Genomic DNA, 20,700 nt, shown 5'->3' with positions numbered 1-20,700 from the left:
GTGGTACCATACTATACGCCTACGGTGTCGTAGGCAGCTGTAAGTTCTACAGCCCCGGCCTTTTTTGCCTCAAATCAATCCTAGAGGTTGTCGGTGAAAAGTGTGATCTGATCTACAGTGGATTATCTGCGCCAGAGCCTAGATTGCTTCTTTGGGAGCAGTGGGTCGATGATTGGATTGACGCAAAGACATTCAAGGATTTTGAAAGAAACACAGAGGAAAGATATCGGAAGATAGCTCCTTGGGTCCTCTGGTGGCTTGATTACCACCGCACAGCGCGTTGTAATCAATTAGCGTTCTGTAATACCTTCTTCAGTTGCTTTTGTACACTTAGTTAAGTACAAACTAGCTCAGTGGCCGATTGGTTTCACTTTCGGCTCTGGTGCTGGTAGATCTCAGATCGATTGATTCCAGGTAAGGTCAAACCGAAGACTTTAAAAACGGTACCGATTGTGTTCTTTCCTGCCTAGCGCAGTGAGAATGAGTCGGGTAATAATGTGATAACATCGTAAACCTGATACAAATTAAAAATGAGCCTTGTTGCTAAAAGACCTTAGCTATTGTAGAGCGACAATAAATAAAACCATAACATTATTATTATTTTTAAGTAAGTACAAGAGGTCAATGGATTTCACTTACTTTTTTGGCTATTATTATTATTACTACTACGTTCGAAAGGACGTGGGTTCGACACCGCTCCAGAGCACGCGGCTGTGTCTCGGCAAAGACACTTAATAGCAAGCCAAACTAAGGGAAGCAGCTGACTCGAAGACTATATGTCACTTCGCTGCTTCCTGTAGTCTGTTGTATCGCATCTGTGATCGCAGTGTACTGTATCTTATCGCAATGGGCGCAAATAAAAGCATGATTATTATTATTAATTTGTATGTCGACAGTCTATCTGTCACTGCGACCTTACCGTACTTACTTCATTTTTATTATATGTCTAAAAATACAACAGTTCTTAAGTAGTTGTTGTGCGCAGGCACAAAGGGGCGTCTTGATTTCAACAGCTGGTTTATAAGTGGTGGTCGCTTGAAGGCCTTGATAAGGATAAAATTCGAGTTTTCGTTCGATCGGGGCCTTGACTTTACAAATCCCAACTTTCTCTTGTTACTTATAAACTTAACAATAAGGATAAATAAAAAGTTTTCGGCGTAGCATTAACTACAGCTGGTGCGAAACGAAAATACTTTGATGAGCCCGTTAGAGATTATACTCCAAAGGACTTTACCACCATCCTCCGTTCAGTAAAACTACAGCGGCTGCATAGCTGAGTGGTGAACACCCTGGCTCGACCTTCGAAAGGGCGACGGTTGGACACCGCACAAAATCATGTATCTGTGTTTGGCTACATAGCCTGTATCTGGCTACATAGCCGAGTGGTGAGAGCCCGGGAACGGCAATCGAAAGGTCGCTGGTTCGACACCGCTCAAGAGCATACAACTGTGTCGTTGGCAGGACACTTAAAGGCATGTCTGAAGCTAGTCGGGATAATTGACTTCCTTGAAGTGGGATTTGTTCAGAACTCGTTACTTTCCCTGCATTCACGTCTTCAAACAATATTGAGAAGAGATTTAGTGGATTACAATCGAAGCTATCAGACATACAAAACTGCTATCATTTGATCAATTCCGTTAGAATTCTCAAACGTCTCATCAGCCGATTTCGACTCGATCATTGTTCCAAGCTAAATTGAAGCAACATGGAGAAATAACTACAATTTATTAAGATTCAATAATTACTTAACATTTACCGGTTCATTGAATTTGACTTGATGGATGATCATTTTCCTATCATCTTCGATGGGATTGTCACTAAGATCAATTAAATCCATCTAAGAACACAAATCGTTTGATGGTGATTGAATTTTTGTACTAACAACATTTAAAGGTTTAAAAAGGATGACTTTAATGTTTGTATTTTTATTTTTTGCAACTCAATTTGCTTTTTTATGATGCAAAATTTTACATAAAATTTATTGATATTAAACAATTCCACAATTGCATTACACTGGATACAAACATATTTGGACCAATTGAGATTTTCCTCAAAATTTGCGTTGGCAAATATTCCTGATTTTACTGACTTAGGATACAAAACGAATTGGGATGTTGCCCAGGGTTTGGAATGTGGCAACATCCTAAAATTGTTCGAATAGGACAATAGGGCCTCTTTAATTATTTCTACAAAAACTTTCACTCATTATAGGTCACCTCACCAGCCCCGGACTAATAGCCTGAGTACGCTGCATAAAAATAAAGTGTAGCTGACACATTCACTATCACCAGCGGCTGGTGAGATCTAGAAAAGGGGGCGCTTAGTACTGGGTGTTTGCCAAAGGAGAATCCAACAGCGGGGTCTGAGTTTGAAAAATTACTGGATTAAAATTTTTTTTGAAAAATTACATTTGATTAATGATTATGTGCATTCTGAGCGTATTTTCAGCTCTAAATTGTGATAAAAGTTTAAGATAAAACTGGCTTATTTAAGAGTTTCGCAAATGTGTAATATTTTAAAGGGGACGATCAACAAACAAATGTGAATAACACGTTCTTAATAATTAAAAGAGAAAACGCTTGATTTTTTTTCATTACCTACTTGACAAAAAATTCTCCCGTGGCCTATCTCACTTTACATTTTGGATGTAGATACGTTGCTTGTTGCATGATGTAGCGGACGGCGAGTGGTCTGAACATCCGCCCATACCTAGCTGTAGCTGCTACAGCAACATCCCGGGTATTAGCGTGTAGCGGGGATGATCTTGAGAACAATACCTAATTCCTTTTGCGAGTATGAGTTTCTTGCAAAGAAATGAATGAACTTCCACGTCGGAACGTTGTAGCCAAATAATGCCTTAAATTCATTCAAACAGAACGAGCTAAACTAATTCAGAGAATAAAAACTACACTACAACCATAATTAACCTAATATCGTGATTTTCAAGAAAGGAATTTGTGGCAAGCTGACTGAGAAATTAAGGCACCACGCAACTGACCGACAAAAAAAACATCCTGAAAACTCACAAACTGAACTGAACTGTGTTTCACTCTGAACGATTGTTTTTAAAGGGGCTTATTGCTTCAAGCAATGCAGCATGTGTCAAATAGTCAAATGAGCAACGCTACAACAACGTAAAATTACGTATGTAAATCAAACCGAGGAAACGCCCTAATTTTCAGCCAGCGTTCCAAATTCCTAACAAGTACAATTTTCACAATGGAAATTATACTAAGGCAAACACGAAAAGGGCGCAGGCGCTACACATGACATATTAAATTTAAGCAATTTTTTCTAAAGATGGGAAGTAAATCTATCCTGAAAAGTATCAGTTTTTCTAGTGCCACCTTATTTGCGTTCTTCTGTAACTAACATAACACTAATCAGCGAAAATGTAAACTACTAATTGGCAGGGTTGGCCCGATTGGTACAGGCCCACCCAAAATTAGATTCATAAAAAAAAAGCATATTAATGTCGGCTGTCAAGAGCAATGAGGATTTAAGGACGCCGTGGAACTGTGTTCTTCACAGGCAGATAACGGAGTTAAACTGCGCTTTATGAACGACACGTATGGATTAATGAGAGCAGCAGACTCTTTCGCACCTGGATCTGCCACTTTTGGCGAAAAAATACATTCTAAATGGTCCGTGTGCACTGTATGGCATTTGGATCGCAGATGCTGAACATGCTGTATTCATTCAACACATCAGACGGAAAATGGATCGGGAAAACTTTCCTACATTAATGGAAGTATTGGACAGCTGCCCTGCCGACATTTTCCCGAACATGAACGGTGCTTTAAGGACCATCATAACACTGTCTTCCACGTCCTGCAGCGTTGAGAGACTTTCTCCGCAACAAACATGATCCAAACGCGCTTGCGATCATCCATGCTGACTGGACGCCTTAACAACTTAACACTTTTGTCTTTTCAAAGATTGACAGTTCGGATTATTTTTACTCATTGACAGTTCGGATTATGATGACATAATCGACATTTTTAACTCGAAACCTAGGAGACTTCGCCTTGCGTGGACTGTAGAAGCTCGGCTAACACTAAGTTTTTGAATGCTGGCCTGCCGTGGCATTATTGATGAAGGCCCACCAAGATTTCCTAGGCTCACCCATAAATTACGTTCTGAATCCGCCACTGCTAATTGGTTTATTGCGTAACACTTTAACAATGCGCAATTCCACAGCCTGAAGGCGGATTCACACTGGACTCGCTATTGCGTCGTAACCTGCTCTTGACGTTACCACGACGCCAAGCACTCATCGACTTTTCACTCTGCCTTTTTTCCTCAACGCTAGCCTTTCTGCTCATGTGCTGTTTGAAAACAGCACATCGTTTTGCTATTAGTTTGTATTGGCAATTTAAGAAAACGCGCGGCTCTACGACGTCACAATCAAGTGTCTCTTTAATTGTAACCTTGTGCAAAACATTTCACAGCACGCAAAGTTTCCAAATTAATATAATTTACACTTATATCAGTCAACAATTCTGTGAACAGAGAACATAAAATACACTTTGGGTAGAAGAAACGCTAAGATATTTGAGAAACTTTCAAGAGAGTGCCGCAGCATCGCAGCACACACTAGCGAGCCGCCCCTGTTCACTATAACCAAATATTGATTTCGTTTTCTATTGCACTTCCTGCAATACAAAAGCTTCAAAGATTAACTTATTTTAACACATTGAACCAATGGGCCACAAGCACAACAGTCAAAACTACTGACTTTATAATGACAAGGAAGTTTGGAAAACCATGGTCGCCAACGTCTGCATCAGCTCATGTACATATTCATGAATGTTTTGTTTGTTTGTTTTGCATCATATTCTCAGGCACACTTTGTTATTTTTCTACGATTTAAATTTTAAGTCGTGAACTTCTGGATGGAGATGGATGGAGAGATAGATAGATAGATAGATAGATAGATAGATAGATAGATAGATAGATAGATAGATAGATAGATAGATAGATAGAAAGATAGATAGATAGATAGATAGATAGATAGATAGATAGATAGATAGATAGATAGATAGATAGATAGATAGATAGATAGATAGATAGATAGATAGATAAATAGATAGAAGCAATGAGCCACAAGCACAACAGTCAAAACTACTGACTTTATAAGGATGTCAAATGACAAGGAAGTTTAGAAAACCATGGTCGCCAACGTCTGCGTCAGAGCTTGTACAATGTACATAATCATCAATGTACATAATCACCAATGCACTTCGTTAACTAAATAAACAAAATAAATAAATATTTTTTTCAAGGTTCCTAGGCTATGTCTCTTAGTCACACTTTGCCCTAGACATTTAATAGTATAGCGTATCCCTGCTGATTGCGATTTGAATTGTATCGTGTGTGATTGTATTGATTTGAAACGTATCCTGCATATTTGTGAACTTATCGGACTCAAGATGATTCTTTTACGATTGAAATTTCAAGTCGTGAACTTCAAGCTTCATCGATATGAAGTGCCATGATGGAGAATTTGAACTACACAATCCTTGTTTTCCCATGAACTATCTTTAATGAAACTGGGCATGCTTTTTCAGTTTTTATGCTTCATATTGTTTGCTAAGAAAACAAAGCAGTCATGACATGACATTATCTTACATAAAGATTAATCTTGTTTTTAGTTTTGTTACAATTAAATTTTTTTATTGAACCTAGACTTGCAGTGCAACTTTGCTTATACTAGACTGATGTATTACTTTTAAGGGTATTAAACCCTTAGAGTTTAACTGATGTATTTTAACTCTTTGATTATTCTAAGTTTATTCGTATGTGTATATTTTGCTATTTCATCACAATCACTTTTAAAATGAATTTGATAGTGGTTATAGCCTATACGTATTCTTATGTATTAAATTCATTTCACATAGTTTAACAATCACTGATATTACTTCACATCATTACAATTACTCTATATGTGTGTATCATCGCTGGGACGTTATCTATTTATAGCTTCTATTTGAATAAGGACTTCCTGATGATCCCCTTTTGGGGTGAAACAGGTTGTAGAGGTTTAGAGAGTAGTAATTATATTTGCTGAAATATTTTAAATGCCATTACGAGACAGATAAAAAGAAACCAATTTGTTTCTTAAAATGTTTGTTGTTGTGAATAGCGATGATATATAAATAGTGATAAACAGCCATGTGAATTGTCAACTATATTGATGCCTTATAATTTTTGGCATAGTGATTACAAAGAATTTTTTATGCGTATTTTATATGTGATTGCATAAGATTTATGTATATGATTATGATTGATACATTACGTATATATATGTCACGATATATTATATACATTTATTACGATATATTGCGCATTTGCATATGATTGCAGTAACTACCATCATATAGATTTAATGTTCAACAGCCATGTGAATTGTCAACTATAATGGTGAGTTATAATTTTTGACATAGAAATTACGAATAATTGTTATGCGTGCTTTTAATTCTAATTTTGCAACTTGTTTGAATGATGTTATTGCTAAAGTGCTTCTACCAAATTTATAGCAGCTACATCTTCCATTATCTGTGGTAATAGTAACCTACGTATATGCAATTTTACAATAACCTGCCAACATGCAAATTTGCTTTTGTTAAACTGAGTTGGCTTAAATTCGGTTCAATTCGCTGGTCAGAAATAAAATAGAATTGCATTGAATATATTTTCTTAATAGTAATAGCGTATGAAACAGCTATTAACTTTATAGCCTATCATAATATTATTTGAAATATTAGTTACACCATCATAACTGATAATAATCTATGAGATTTGATAGCCCTGTACATTCATCACAGATATACAATTATACATTGTTCTTATTGGTTTACAATTCCGGCATTCTCAAGGCACTTGATGCTGAGTGTAAAGTAAGAAAGGAAATTACATTTCTGTAAAGTTTTCGGTATGACTCCGAGATAGATATCATCAGTCATTTTTACTGACTGCATGTTATTGTACAGAACACGTAAAAATTAAAAGGAATTGCAATGATTGCATGAACAGAACTTCATGAAGCTCTTGAGTTGTGAAAAATATCAACAAGATCAGCTGATTGACATCAGTGTAGGGGAATTCCCTATGTTTTCCACATGACGTAGCACAATAGGCATGAAAAACGCAAGTAGTGTAAACACGAGCTATTTGAGTCAAAAGGAAAAAAAACTGCGCATGTAGTCTAAACCAGCCTTTCTTCAGATTGACCACAAAGCTAATAAAACTTCTTTAGGCCATGTAGAACATTCATTAACTATGTAACTACGTAAATATTGATAAATCAAATACAGTTCCTACTTTCTAAAACCTGTACAGTCTGTTTCCTTTTTACTGAGGCATCAGAAGGTCCTTATTGAAATAGATTTTTTTTAAATAAACAAGGTCTAATACTTTTAAATAAGAAACTTCTAATGATCCCTAGTAAGGGTGAAACAGGCTGTAGAGGTTTTAGAAAATATTAACTACAGTATATTTTATATTATTTGCTCATGCCAATATTGCTAAATACTTACCGGTTGTTGCAAGCAAGCAATTGCATCTGAAATCATAACCATGGCTTTGCTGGTAAGTTTGCAATATCCCAGAGACAACTTTCTAATGTTAGGAATCGCTTGTGTCAACTTGGCAGCCGCGTCATCCTCAATGGAATTCCAACTAAGATCGAGCCCATCCATCTACAAACACAAATGAATCATAGCAAACAAGATAAGTTGTTGAAGTAAACTAATTAATAACTGAACTGATACTAAATTAACTTTCAAGAAGCTGTGAAGAAAATTACAATTCTCGTAAAATAAAATCTTAAGTTGCAAAAGTTAAATGGAATTTATTATTGAAATAATATATTGTTTCAATTCCAAACTGATACAAGTGGTATTGGAAGTAGGGTTCCAATTTCCTCCTTAATACTGGTGGTCAAACGCTCTGTGAAATTCAGGCCCAGTTTTCAAGAGAGAGCAGGGTGACATATGCCACATATACAGAATATTGTGTAGAAACTATTCGATTGTTTCATCAGCCTGTAGCAACCTGACTCATTTTCGTAGTATTTTTAACATCTCATTGTTTTGCATTGTCTCAATTAAAGTATCAGGGCTGCAGGTGACGTGAATTAATAATAATAATAACCATATTTATGTAGCGCCTCATCCAAAGTCAAACTATGCTCCTGGGCGCTGTACAATGTGCATGACAATGGTGATAATTAATACGGTACTTTCAGTCATAATGTTCATTGAAATAGAACGTTTTCAAGCGAGCTTTGAATTCATTTAAATTTTCAGCTTCTTTTACACAAACAGGCAAACAATTCCAGCAACTGGCAGCAACAACTGGGAAGGTGCGATTTCCATATTGTGTCTTACATGAAGGGTTGCACAAGAGCAATTGATGTTGAGAACGCAAAGTTCTGGCAGGTTTATAATGAACAAGCAAAGTGTCCAGATAGTTCTGAGCAAAACCATGGAAAATTTTATTAATTAATAGACATATTTTGAAGCGACTACGATACAATACTGGAAGCCAATGCAGGGATTTTAGTATAGGAGTGATATGCTCACGTTTACGTGTTAAAGTAATTAGCTGAGCGGAAGCATTCTGAACTCTTTGAAGACGCAAAATAGTACAAGGTGGAATGTTATTTAACAATGAATTTGAATAATCAAGCCTGGATGTTACAAGTGCATGCGTTAAAGTTTTACAAGCATCAACATTTATAAACTGTCCGATGGAACCAATATTTCTAAGATGAAAAAAGCAAGATTTAACAGTGGAACTGACAAAGTTTTCTAAACACAAATGTTGATTTAATGTTACACCAAGCAATTTAATGGAGATAGAAGAAGAAACATTGATATTACTCAGGGTAAGGGTCATGTTGTTAAACTTTGAAATACACCGTTTCGGAGAAAATACAATAAACTCACATTTTTCTTGATTCAGTTTAAACATATTATAAGACATCCAATTTGAGATATCAACCATACATTTTTGGAATTTTGACTTAATGCAACACAATGAATCTTCATCAGTAACACGCAAATACATCAGTAACACGCAAATACATCAGTAACACGCAAATACATCAGTAACACGCAAATACATCAGTAACACGCAAATACATCAGTAACACGCAAATACATCAGTAACACGCAAAATACAATAACACGCAATTAAATGAGAAAGTAGTTTTCTGAATGAAAAATGCCTTGCATTGTATTTGTATCGAAAATATGTAAAAGTATAGTACAACAGTAAACTACAGCACATCAAGAGTGTGATTCAATTAAGCAAGTGTCTTCTTTAATAACCTATCTCGAATTCTTCATAATAAACGATGCGAAAAGTATATATGAAGGAAAACAGCCTGAGTAATCTGACAATGTCACGATCGACCAATTTAAAATCATCTCTCGAGGTAGATCACAATTTCAGACTAAGATCATGAAAGCTTTAAAAATCAATCGTAATAATCCGACTCTCAACCGGCAGTTATTCGCCTGTGGCTCATCGTTCCTCTTGTGTGTGTTCTAATTGTTTGTCAAATGCCTGTAGTTTACACCTCATGTGATCTGTTTTCCACCGTATAATTTACTTGTAATCATTCCTGTGTCACTCGTTCAGTTTGTGCTTTTCAGTCTGTAGTGTCGTTAGTATACAGTTACAGTGCAAAGTCAAATTTACCCTACAATTTTCATTTTATGTATATTGCAGATATGTAATTCCTGATGAGGACATACGTACGTATCGAAAACGTTAGAGTTGAATTTTAATTATGTTATATTTGTGTATGTAATACATCATGTTAAACTCGCTGAAGTTACTTTGTTTTATTTCTCTATGGTTCAACCATGGCCACCTGGAGATGCGGCCTGATTTGTCACATTTTGCAGATTTTGATTACAGCTACTGCTAGTGCTTGAATGACATTTTTTGAAATGTTTTTACTTTTTGCGGTTTCCTAATGACATAAAACTTTTTTGTTGCCTTGAGGAAACAATAGCATATGAGAAAAAGTAAGTTGAAAAACGCAAAATCAGACTGTTATTGAAAATTAACAGTCTGACTAAAACTTTCGAAATCAAATTTTCTTTGTTTTTCAGCATGTGAGGATGTTAAAACCTATTGTGTCATCTGGGGAAAAGAATAAAGAAAGCGTAAAAATCTAAATTTTAGAAAAATTTATTTAAACGTTCGCCCAAAGTTAGAAAACCTGGAAATTTTTGCAAAATGTGACAAATCAGGCCATATCTTTAGGTGGCCATGGTTCAACAAAGCAAACTCCCTACCAAAGCTTTATCAATAATTTATTAATTCAGTTTAATTATATTGAAACTATGTAAATATTGCTAAATACTTACTGGTTGTTGCAAGCAAGCAATCGCATCTGAAATCATGATCATGGCTTTGCTGGTACAAACGCAATTTCGCAGAGTGAAGTTTCTTATGTTCGGTATCGCTTCTGTCAACTTGGCAGCCGCGTCATCCTTAATGGAATTCCAACTAAGATTGAGCTCATCTATCTACAAACACAAATGTATCATAACAAATAACATGAATTGTTAAATTAAATAGATTGAAAAAACTGCAAGATTTTCAACAAGCTATGAAAAAACAAACTATAAAAGTTAAATATCATGTTTTAAGTCAGCAACATTAAAAATCGTTAATATGTCAAACATGTCCAGTTTTCTCAGTTCAGTTTGTTTTTATTTTTGACCGTCACAACCAAAAAACAATATATGACAAACATAGCAGAGGTCTAGAAAAAAGTAGATGCGACAAAACGCGGACATTGTGACGTGCATGATACAAAAGCAGGACAATCAGTTTAAAATATGGCACGGTCGCAACACCTTAGTAAAATTGCATCTACGTGAGCACTCGATTTTTGGACTCTAAGCCCAAAAATACTTCTGAAAAAATCTTTCTTAAATTTCCTAATGAAAATATTGCTCGTATAACTTCTAGACTAATAGTTTAATATTTATAATCTACCTATTACGTTTGGTGTTAACAAAAAGTGCGAATTATTGATGAAATATTAAAATTGCGTCTGATGAAACTAAACAAAGTCGTGCAATAAACTGAGTTTCGCTTTTAGCAGCATGATCGTTGCTTACTTGGCAATGTAGATTTATTGGCCTGTTTGAGCTTGATGCTGCGAGTTCGCTGTGAAAATATCGAATTGAACTAGCTTTCGGAACACAGTTCCCTAGTCATTGCTATGACGAATGATGTTGAAGTCAGTGAGTCGTTCTTTAATACGGCTCTTTTGTTTGGCTTGTGAGTGCAGTCTGTTGAGTTTCTGTGTTGTTAGGCGTTATTACTGCGAAGTTTTGTTGAATCAGTTGATTACGTATTTCCTCATTTCGGCACAGTTGTTGATTTTTGGATTCTGTCGCTTATGAAACTGACCTCTTAGCGTAATTATACTATGTCATTTTTTTCTGGTAATGATTGTAAATTCAAAGTCTGCGAAGCACTGTTGTTGATGATCAAAGACCGAACTTGTATCTGAGCTAAGGTGATCTTTCAGGCGGTAGTGGAGTGGGCGGATCGTGCGGCCTATGTTGCTTTCCCTACATTTCTTGCCTATGATCTTGTAGACATAGTTCTTGGTGGTACACATGTCGTCGTTCCCTAGTGGACAGTTTTGTAGCCAGCAGGGTTCGGATTTTTGTGTACTTTGAAGGATGTTTTACTACAAATATTCGAACTATTTGCATTAACGAGAGGTATTCAGGTTGAACAGACAGTTGATGAAACATGTTTTGGGGCGATATATAGAACGTAAATTAACATTAAAACTATGTAAATATTGCTAAATACTTACTGGTTGTTGCAAGCAAGTGATCGCATCTGAAATCATGATAATGGCTTTGCTGGTACGAAAGCAATTTTCCAGACTCAACTTTCTAATGTTCGGTATCGCTTCTGTCAACTTGGCAGCCGCGTCATCCTCAATGGAATTCCAACTAAGATCGAGCTCATCTATCTACAAACACAAATGCATCATAACAAATAACATGAATTGTTAAAGTAAATAGATTGAAAATAAACTGCACTGATGTTAAATTAATTTTCAACAAACTATGAAGTAACAAATTACCAAAGGTAGAATATCACGTTTAAGTTTAAAAAAAAGAACAAAAAATAACGTCACCAACATTACAAATTGTTAATAGGTCAAACATGTCTAGGTTTCAGCAAATAAGTACTCGATTCTTGGATTCTACGCCCAAAAAGACAATTAAAAATAACTTTTTTAAATTTGTTATTAAAAATATAATTCCTATAACTCCTGGAATATTAGTTTAGCATTATAATATAGATATCACTTGTTATATTAACCTTATCTTACTGTAATACGAGCTATTTTCGTACGCGGAAAGTACGTCACCGGCTATCTTAGCCCCGTGCTAATTAATCGCCAACAACGGTAGCTATGAAAATCACATAGTCAAAATACTTTACAAGATAATAGCCATGTGTAGCCTACTGTGCATATAGAAATTAAATTTTTACCCAACAAACTTATTGAAATAAAATGTTTGAGATGAAAAAACGTAAGAAAGTCAGTTTTCATTTTAAGTTCCCGAAAATAGATTCAAAATTAAATAATTTTGAGTTATAACATAGAGTAATGCTAAACTAAACAAAAAATTACTTTTGCTCATAAATATAAGGTATTTTTGGGCGTTTTTACATTTCAAAGTAATTGCACTAACATTTATATTGCACTAACATTAATATATATATAACTAGCATTGCACGAAAATGTCTAACCACCTGAGACGAAATGCTTATTCTGAAAGGCAGGAAGGTAAAAAACTGACCAGTTTAGATTTAGAAAATTCGCAAAGAATAAAAACTAAAAGTCAAGAAGTTTCACATTTCTGGCATATTTTCTTCTGCGAAATTTTTCATTACTAGAGTGGGGCGTGCTCATAAGCCCACGTCGATAGAGATGAGGTTAAACATTAGAAGGACGGGAAGCGTTAATTGACGTGTTTTTAAAGTCTGTGCGTCCATAACATTTAACTGGTAAACAGTATGGCAACAAATTGTTGTGATTTTTCCTATTCCAATCTCATTTAACTATAAATTTTAAGTTTCTAGTTTAATTATCTAAAAAGTGAGAACGGTCACTACCTACAAGAACGGCGTGCGTCAATTGACGTATTGTAGCATTTCTGCAAACAACCAGTATTCGTAAAAAGGAATTTTCTTTGTTTTTACTGCTAATAGCATGTTATTAATTTAGGTCACCCCCAAAAAATAATTTTAGAAAATAGGTCACCGAAAGTGATCAGCATAAGGTAAACAGCTGCTGCATGCACTTCAGTTCAATATGTAATTGCCCTAGGAAGGGGCGTAAGAATGTTTCTCTAGAGAAGCTTGCTGCTCATAATCATGAGAGAAATCAAAGGCTATTAGTCCAAATGGCGCCACTCCGCAACTGACGACATGCCTTTAAGTGTCTTGCCAAAGGCACAGCCACGTGCTCTTGAGCGGTGTCGAACCGGTGGTCGTTCGAACGTCCAATCAAGACTCTCACCAACCCGACTATGCGGCTGGCACCTGCGCTTAGTTGTGCTGGTAAGAGTTAGTGCTAGTACTTAGTTAGTAAGATAATCCCAGTTACCAGCTGAGAAAGGTGAACGTTTTTATTCGATCTTTGGAAAGCAGAGAACGCATGAATTCTACGCTGGAGATCTGCATTCTGCAAGTGCCATCAGTGAAAAAACCTAATGCGGCAGTCAATGCAATGCTGCAAGTTCGTACAATATAGCCTATGGCCAATAAGCAAGATAAGTTTGGCATAAAATTCTGGCTGGGAGTTGATTGATGGAGTTGAGGTACAAACTGAAAAGGTAAACAGCGATTGCCTGCACTCATTCGTGCAAGATAATCTCAGATTCCAGATAAAACAATGAACGTTTTCATTCGATTTTTTGACAAACAGAGAACGATTTCGTGCTGGAGATCTGCAACTGCGGTCAGTGAGAGAAACGCAATGCAACAGTCTGTTATAGACCTATCATGCATTGATCGAATAGTTCAAGATAACTGTGGTGAAATGCATAGCTTTGTAACATGTACCATGTTGTTGACCAACAAATTTATATTTTAACATTTAACCGAAACTTACCAGAATTGCAAAATGCATTTCAACGCTGCAAATTCAAAACCTAACTTCTGTTCTCACGAAACTTAGGTCACGCTTCTTGTTTAATAAATGTAACCGGCATCGCTTTTCCCTTCATTCTCACGATAGCTATTGCTGATAAAAAGATATTACCGGTATATTATGAAATAAGCGGGGAATTGATAAAGGCTCACACTCAGAAATAGACGTGCAAAGCGAACAGACTGAACAACACCAGAACGGTAAGGTAAAATTCACGACTGGAGAATGTCGCTCTTCTGATACCGGTCGCAATGAACTAAATTGGGTAGAGACAGAATAAGTACTATTCAATTTCTCGAACTTGTAATTTTTATTTATAACAAATACATTTAATATTCCATTTAACCTGTGTAACTTTTGTGGGTAGCCAAATCATACCCCTAGACTAGACAGACTAAATTATCCTTTCAGTAAACCAAAAGCCAGCGTCAGATAGCCAAAACCCTACATTGGGGGCATTCAGAAAGGAAAACCTTACAACTTAACACTGTCTGTGACAGTAGTTTAGCTGAATAAATAAAGAGAAGTGTCTGAAGTCTATCTAAATTATCTTGTGATTTTTCAGACTGAATATCTCAAATAGGCTACTTGTGAAAAGATGAACTTATAGCAAAATGTACAGCCAGAGATTTACATCAAGGTGCGCATTAAAATTGTTGTAGCCTAAAATCTTCCTTCAAAATCTGCCGTGATTTTGGTAACCCTAATATCCGGGATGCCGGAAAAGGGTCCGGGATCTGTAGCGGCACTGGTCGTTATGAGGACTTCCCACTCTAGTAGTACATTTCAATAAATTTGTTGGGTAAAAATTAAATTTTATACCCACAATACACAATTACACATGGCTATTATCTTGTAAAATATTTTGGCTCTGTGATTCTGTGATTTTCATAGCTCCCATTATTATTAGCGATTAATTAGCACTGGCCAAGATAGCCCGTGACGTGCTTAAACAGCTCGTATATATATCAGAAAACAGCTCGTATATAGGGTTAAGGCCCACATCGATATTATATTAGGTTTGATCAAACAAACTTAATACATTTTTTATAACAAAATTTTCTGGCAAAACCAAATATACGCCATGTTTTAATAAAAAAACAAAAACCTCTCTCAAATTTCACTCCTAAAAAATTTGTTTGCTTGTCTTTTCCAACCTTACAAAAGTCAACTTCGAGTGTTATACATTTATAATTTTGCAGCTTTAAACACAAAAAGTAGTTTATCTAAAAATCTTGAAAATGGCGGATATTAGGTTCAACCAAATCACGGCAGAACTGCTCTAATGACATTGATATCAACACATCGGTAAATACTGCAAAAACCAGTGTCTAACAGGCAGGAGAGTTAATAATTCTCCGTTTACACGACAGTAAACAGTAATTTTCTTATATAAATACTATTGGTAATATCATTGGATTCGTCTTATCCGAATTTCAGTTTAGGTACAGTGGTTCCCAAACTTTATCTACTCGCGTACCATTTTTTGGTTCATGCAACGTTCTCGTACCACCTACAATAATTAGTAAACTCCAGAATTCACAAATAAAAAATGATGGGCAAAATGTTTAATGAATACCATTGAATCAGGAATGGGATACTTAAAACCCTCAAGTTGAAATTAACAAAAACACAACACAATTTTAATGAGATGGATGAAGTTGTTTTTTCTCGACCAGTTGGTCGATGCGAGGAATAACTTTGCTGACAGCGCATCAAAAGTCACGTCCAGGGGCAACAAGACGGTTCCGTTGCTTCGATTTGATAGTCACCATTGCAGAGAACCCCTGCTCGCATTCCCACGTAGACGGAAAAATTAATAACTGGGGAACAGCATGACTGGCTAGCGCAGGCTATGATGACGCCATACTCAGCCAGAAGTTTATAGGACAGCATTCCTTGTGTTTCGCTTTAGCTGTCTCATCAGCTTGAATATCTATTAGCTCCTCTTGTTCCCCGGTTCCCACAGGCACATCGGCTGGATCAACAAAGAACGGATTCGCGGAGTAAGCACAGCATGCAAGGTCCGGGAAGTAAAGCATCAATTCAGTCTTGAGTTGTGAAAGATGACAGACAATTTCTTTGGAAATATTATCATTAGGTTTGTTCTCGAGAGCATCCATGACTTTGAACATTCCGTAGCATTTGTTCTCAACATTCTTAATCCAGAGGTCCAGCTTCCGAACAAACGCTCAAGCTTTGAGATGAATTCTGATACAGTTCGGTTGGGCCCTTGCAACCACAGGTTGAAGTTGTTTAGGACTTCAAAAATGTCTGTTAAGTAGGCCAACCTCAAAATAAATTCTTCACTCTCTAAGTCTGTTTGGAAATCGTGATTCTTCTCCTTGCAAAATTGAAGCAGTTCTTCACGCAGTTCGAACAGACGCCTTGTTGCATTACCTCGGGAGAGCCAGCGCACTTCCGTATAGTAGAGAAGACAAGTGTGGTCGGAACTTAAATCTTCACAGAGCCGCTTGAACAACCGAATATTCAGGGCTGACGATTTAACAAAATTTACGATTTTGATAACTCGGTGCAAGCATGATAACATATTTGGAGGGAGCACCTTAGCACAAAGGGCAAATTTATGAATGAAGCAATGCACAATGGTGATGTGGGGAGACACAGCTTTCACATGGGCCGTAAACCCCGAATTTCGGCCAAGCATAGACGGAGCCCCGTCTGTTGTGCATCCAACCAACTTTCCCCAGTCCAATTCATTCAGTTTGAAAAAATCGTTAACAACGTTAAAAATTTCCTTTCCTCTTGTTGTACCGGGAAGATCCTGGCTCATAAGTAGCTCCGTCTTGACAGAAGTATCTTGCGTAAAGCGAACATACACAAGTAACTGACAGCATTTGGTTACGTCAGTTGACTCGTCCAGTTGAATTGAAAACCCAAACTTTGAGGCTTTAACTCCTGCAATTGCTTGGTCGGCAATATCGACTGACATCTCCTCTATTCGATTTTTTACGGTGTTGTTAGATAGGGACACACTATCCAGCTTTGCAGCTGCTTCCTCTCCGATCACTTGTCTAACCAGAATCTTCGCCGCTGGCATTATGAGAGACTCTGCAATTGTATGCGCCTTCATGTTGTTAGCCACTTTGACAATACCCCTTTTCCTCTGGTAAATAATGCCAGTTTTGTCCAAGCGTTGCCGCTTCCCGTTCTCGCCAAGTCGCTGAAAGTAACTGGCATCTCGATCCTTCTTGTTTGCATGATTTGTCTCCAGATGACGTTTGAGCAGGCTGGGTTTCATTGCTGCATTAGCAAGAGTCTTCATGCATACTACACACTACGGCAGAGACTCTCCTCCATGTTCGATAGCTATGAACCCGTACTTTATATAATCCGGGCTATACTTTCGTTTTGACATGTTACTAAACACTCGTGAATATTAAACAAAAATTAGTCAAACTTTTACCGACCTCGCCACAGTGCTACACAGAACAACTAACTTATTACAAAAACTGACTTCAGGGATTTATTAGGTAGTAACAAATGACGTTCTGTTTCGTCACAAAGACACCCTGTTTCACAATCCAATGCGTCAATACACTAAGGAATTAGAATTCAATTCAGTAGGGAATATAGCATGAAATTTCACGGTCTACGTAATTTATGTAAATTAAAATGATGCTTACGACAATCACTAAAAGATCGTTTGCGATCGTTTGGTGTGAACTTGATAAGTTGCTTGCGTACCACCTGGAAGACCTTCGCGTACCACTAGTGGTACGCGTACCATAGTTTGGGAACCACTGAGGTAGAGTAATGTGAAATAAAAATTTTGTCTTTAGGATATTAACATCCAAGTTGAGAGTAATTTATAAACATTAGAAGAGCATTGGATGTAGATGTTTGAACATTCTCATATTTAATGAAATAAGAAGTTTGCTTCAGTTTGTCTAATCTAGTGATTAGTATTTTGGACTAGAAATCAAATTGTTTGTTGTTTAGAGTAAGTGTTAAAAATAAAACTTTGCATTGTCTTATGGTTTTGTAGTAGTCTACCATTGTTGCAAAATGCCATCAAAGTTGCTGGTCAGATATGGAATACTATAGCAGCTGTTTGTTAATGATGCTTACAGACCAGTCATTCAAAATATTTTAACAGATAAAAAACTTGTCCTAATAGCCCTAAGAAGGGCAATAGGCATTTTTCTCTAGAGAAGCTTGCTGCTCATAATCATGAGAGAAATCGTAGGCTATAGTCGAAGTTGCGCCACTTCGCATTCGACGGCTGCATGCCTTTAAGTGTCTTGCCAAAGACACAGCCTCATGCTCTGGAGCGGTGTCGAATCGGCAGTCGTTCGAACGTCCAATCAAGACATTCACCACCAGACTATGCATTTAGCACCTGCGCTTAGTTGTGCTACTAAGAGTAAGTGGGAGTTGTGCGAGTACTTAGTAAGATAATCCCAGTTTCCAGCTGAGAAAGATGAACGCTTCCATTTGATTTTAGGATAAACAGAAAACGTAGGGTTTTCATACTGTTCCAAAACAAAACTTCGTTCCTAAGCTTTTCATCAAATTTTCCTATAATTCAACTGATGATCCACTGGGATGCACGGTGTGACAAAACATTTTAAATAAAGTAAACAATATCACACCAAATCAGCAAATCAGAAGAATCGGTTTATTTAAATACAGAGCTTTCGCCACACAAGTGTGGCTTCATCAGTATAAACTTATTCAAATAGAATCAATAATATTCAAATAGAATTCTATTTGAATAAGTTTATACTGATGAAGCCACACTTGTGTGGCGAAAGCTCTGTATTGAAATAAACCGATTCTTCTGATTTGGTGTGATTTTGTTTACTTTATTTTCATACTGTGTCGGTGTCTGAAGTTTATCTAAATTACTTTGTGATTTTTCAGACTAAATATCTCAAATAGGCTATTTGTGAAAAGATTAATTTATAACAAAATGTCCATCCAAAGATTTGTAACAAGACGGGCATAAGAATTGTTGCAAAATCTTCCTTCCAACTGCTTCGTTGACGATGGTTCTAACATTGAAATCGATGACACGGTAAATCAATATTCAGCAAGAAGGAGTGTCTGAATCGTCAGATTCGAGCAAAGACGAGTCTGATTCACCTGGCCAAGCTGCATATTTTATTGCAGAAGCAGAAACAGGCCTGGTTCAAGGAAGAACTGGATCAAATGGCAAAGGATTGCTGCATCACTTGCTACTCAAGGCTGCTTACAATCTCTTAATATTTTTCGATTTCTACCTGGGCCAACATCTTATCCAACCTGTCGTGTTATTTCTGGTAGCCCAGATTCCTCATTTCGAATACTATTTGATCCGGGACTTTGACTACGGGACAAAAAACTGGAAAAAGTTACGGAATTTTCCGCAGCAGGGTCAGAATCACTATGCAACTGGACAAGACTTTCATAAGCACGTTTTGTACTGGACGTATGTCTTGTTTTTAGCGCTTATTTGACCATTCAAGTAAGGGAAACATAATAGTTTCAGTTTAGGTAGAGTAATGTGAAATAAAAATTTGGTGTTTATGATATTTACATCCAAGTCGAGAGTAATTTATAAACACTAGAAAAACATTAGACCTAGATGTCTGAACATTCTCATATTTAATCAAACAAGAAATTTGCTTCAGCTTGTCTAAGTTAGTAATTAGTATTTTGGAATAGAAATCAACTACTCAGCTGGTGTTCAATATAAAAATTTACATTGCCTTATGATTTTTAGTAGTCTACCATTGTTGCAAAAGGCTATCAAAGTTGCTGGTCAGATATGGAATACTGTAGCAGATGTTTTTTAATGCTTATAGACCTGATGAAACTTGAACAGATGAAAACCTTGTTTCTAGCTTCTACAATGTGTACCTTGAGATATATTGTATTGGGTTATTCATGTTGTGTTCGTGGCTGTATCACTGCAGGGTATGAACAAAAAAAAAAAAATACAAAGACTGTCACAAGTGTCACAATGACTTGCATTTGACATAGAAAACAAATGTTTATGCAACAACAAGCTATTCCTTACGAAGGTGAAGATGATACCAGGGACACAAATGTGTACAAGTGATGTTGTATTGAAACTAATGGCTCCGGTTTTCCAGGCAGTTTACAATGTCATATGCGATAAGTTTTTCTCCTCCCTTGATCTGGCATTGTGACTTGCAAAGAAGAGGTATAGTCTTGTTGAAATATTGTGCAAATACAAGAGAGAACTCCCAGAAGAGTGCAAAAAGAAAAACGGACAGCCAACAATAACTCTCAGTTTCTACCAATGCAAAGCAGCTAAAAATGTAGCAATTTTGAGTAGTCTACGCTTAGATGTTCAGGTGTATACCAACGAAAATCCAAAGAAGAAACCAGACACAATAAGATATTACAATATGATAAAAGTAGGAGTGGATGTCTATGACCAAATGACAAAGATTCACTTCGTAAAATCAGCAAACATTCAGTGGCCTGTGCATGTATTTTATAATGTGGTT

General features: G+C 36.6%; 1 protein-coding gene and 2 pseudogenes across 4 annotated transcripts in view; all 3 read right to left on the bottom strand.

The window, feature by feature from the left end:
* The window catches only part of LOC145767122 (NACHT, LRR and PYD domains-containing protein 13-like), a 207,471-nt gene that overhangs the window by 25,024 nt on the left and 161,747 nt on the right, over positions 1–20,700 (bottom strand). For all 4 annotated transcript variants that reach the window (XM_082578884.1, XM_082578885.1, XM_082578882.1 and 1 more), the window contains 4 exons: positions 11,861–12,022; positions 10,386–10,547; positions 7,539–7,700; positions 1,757–1,837 (listed from right to left, as the gene is read on the bottom strand). In XM_082578884.1, the coding sequence (XP_082435010.1) occupies positions 1,757–1,837; positions 7,539–7,700; positions 10,386–10,547; positions 11,861–12,022 (567 nt within the window). The remainder of the gene's footprint in view (positions 1–1,756; positions 1,838–7,538; positions 7,701–10,385; positions 10,548–11,860; positions 12,023–20,700) is intronic.
* Positions 15,770–17,061, bottom strand: LOC145767363 (zinc finger BED domain-containing protein 5-like; annotated as a pseudogene).
* Positions 17,085–17,597, bottom strand: LOC145765982 (zinc finger BED domain-containing protein 5-like; annotated as a pseudogene).

This window comes from Aplidium turbinatum, chromosome 3, assembly GCF_918807975.1.
Source record: "Aplidium turbinatum chromosome 3, kaAplTurb1.1, whole genome shotgun sequence".
NCBI lineage: Eukaryota > Metazoa > Chordata > Ascidiacea > Aplousobranchia > Polyclinidae > Aplidium > Aplidium turbinatum.
This window is presented reverse-complemented; position numbering and strand designations above follow the sequence as displayed.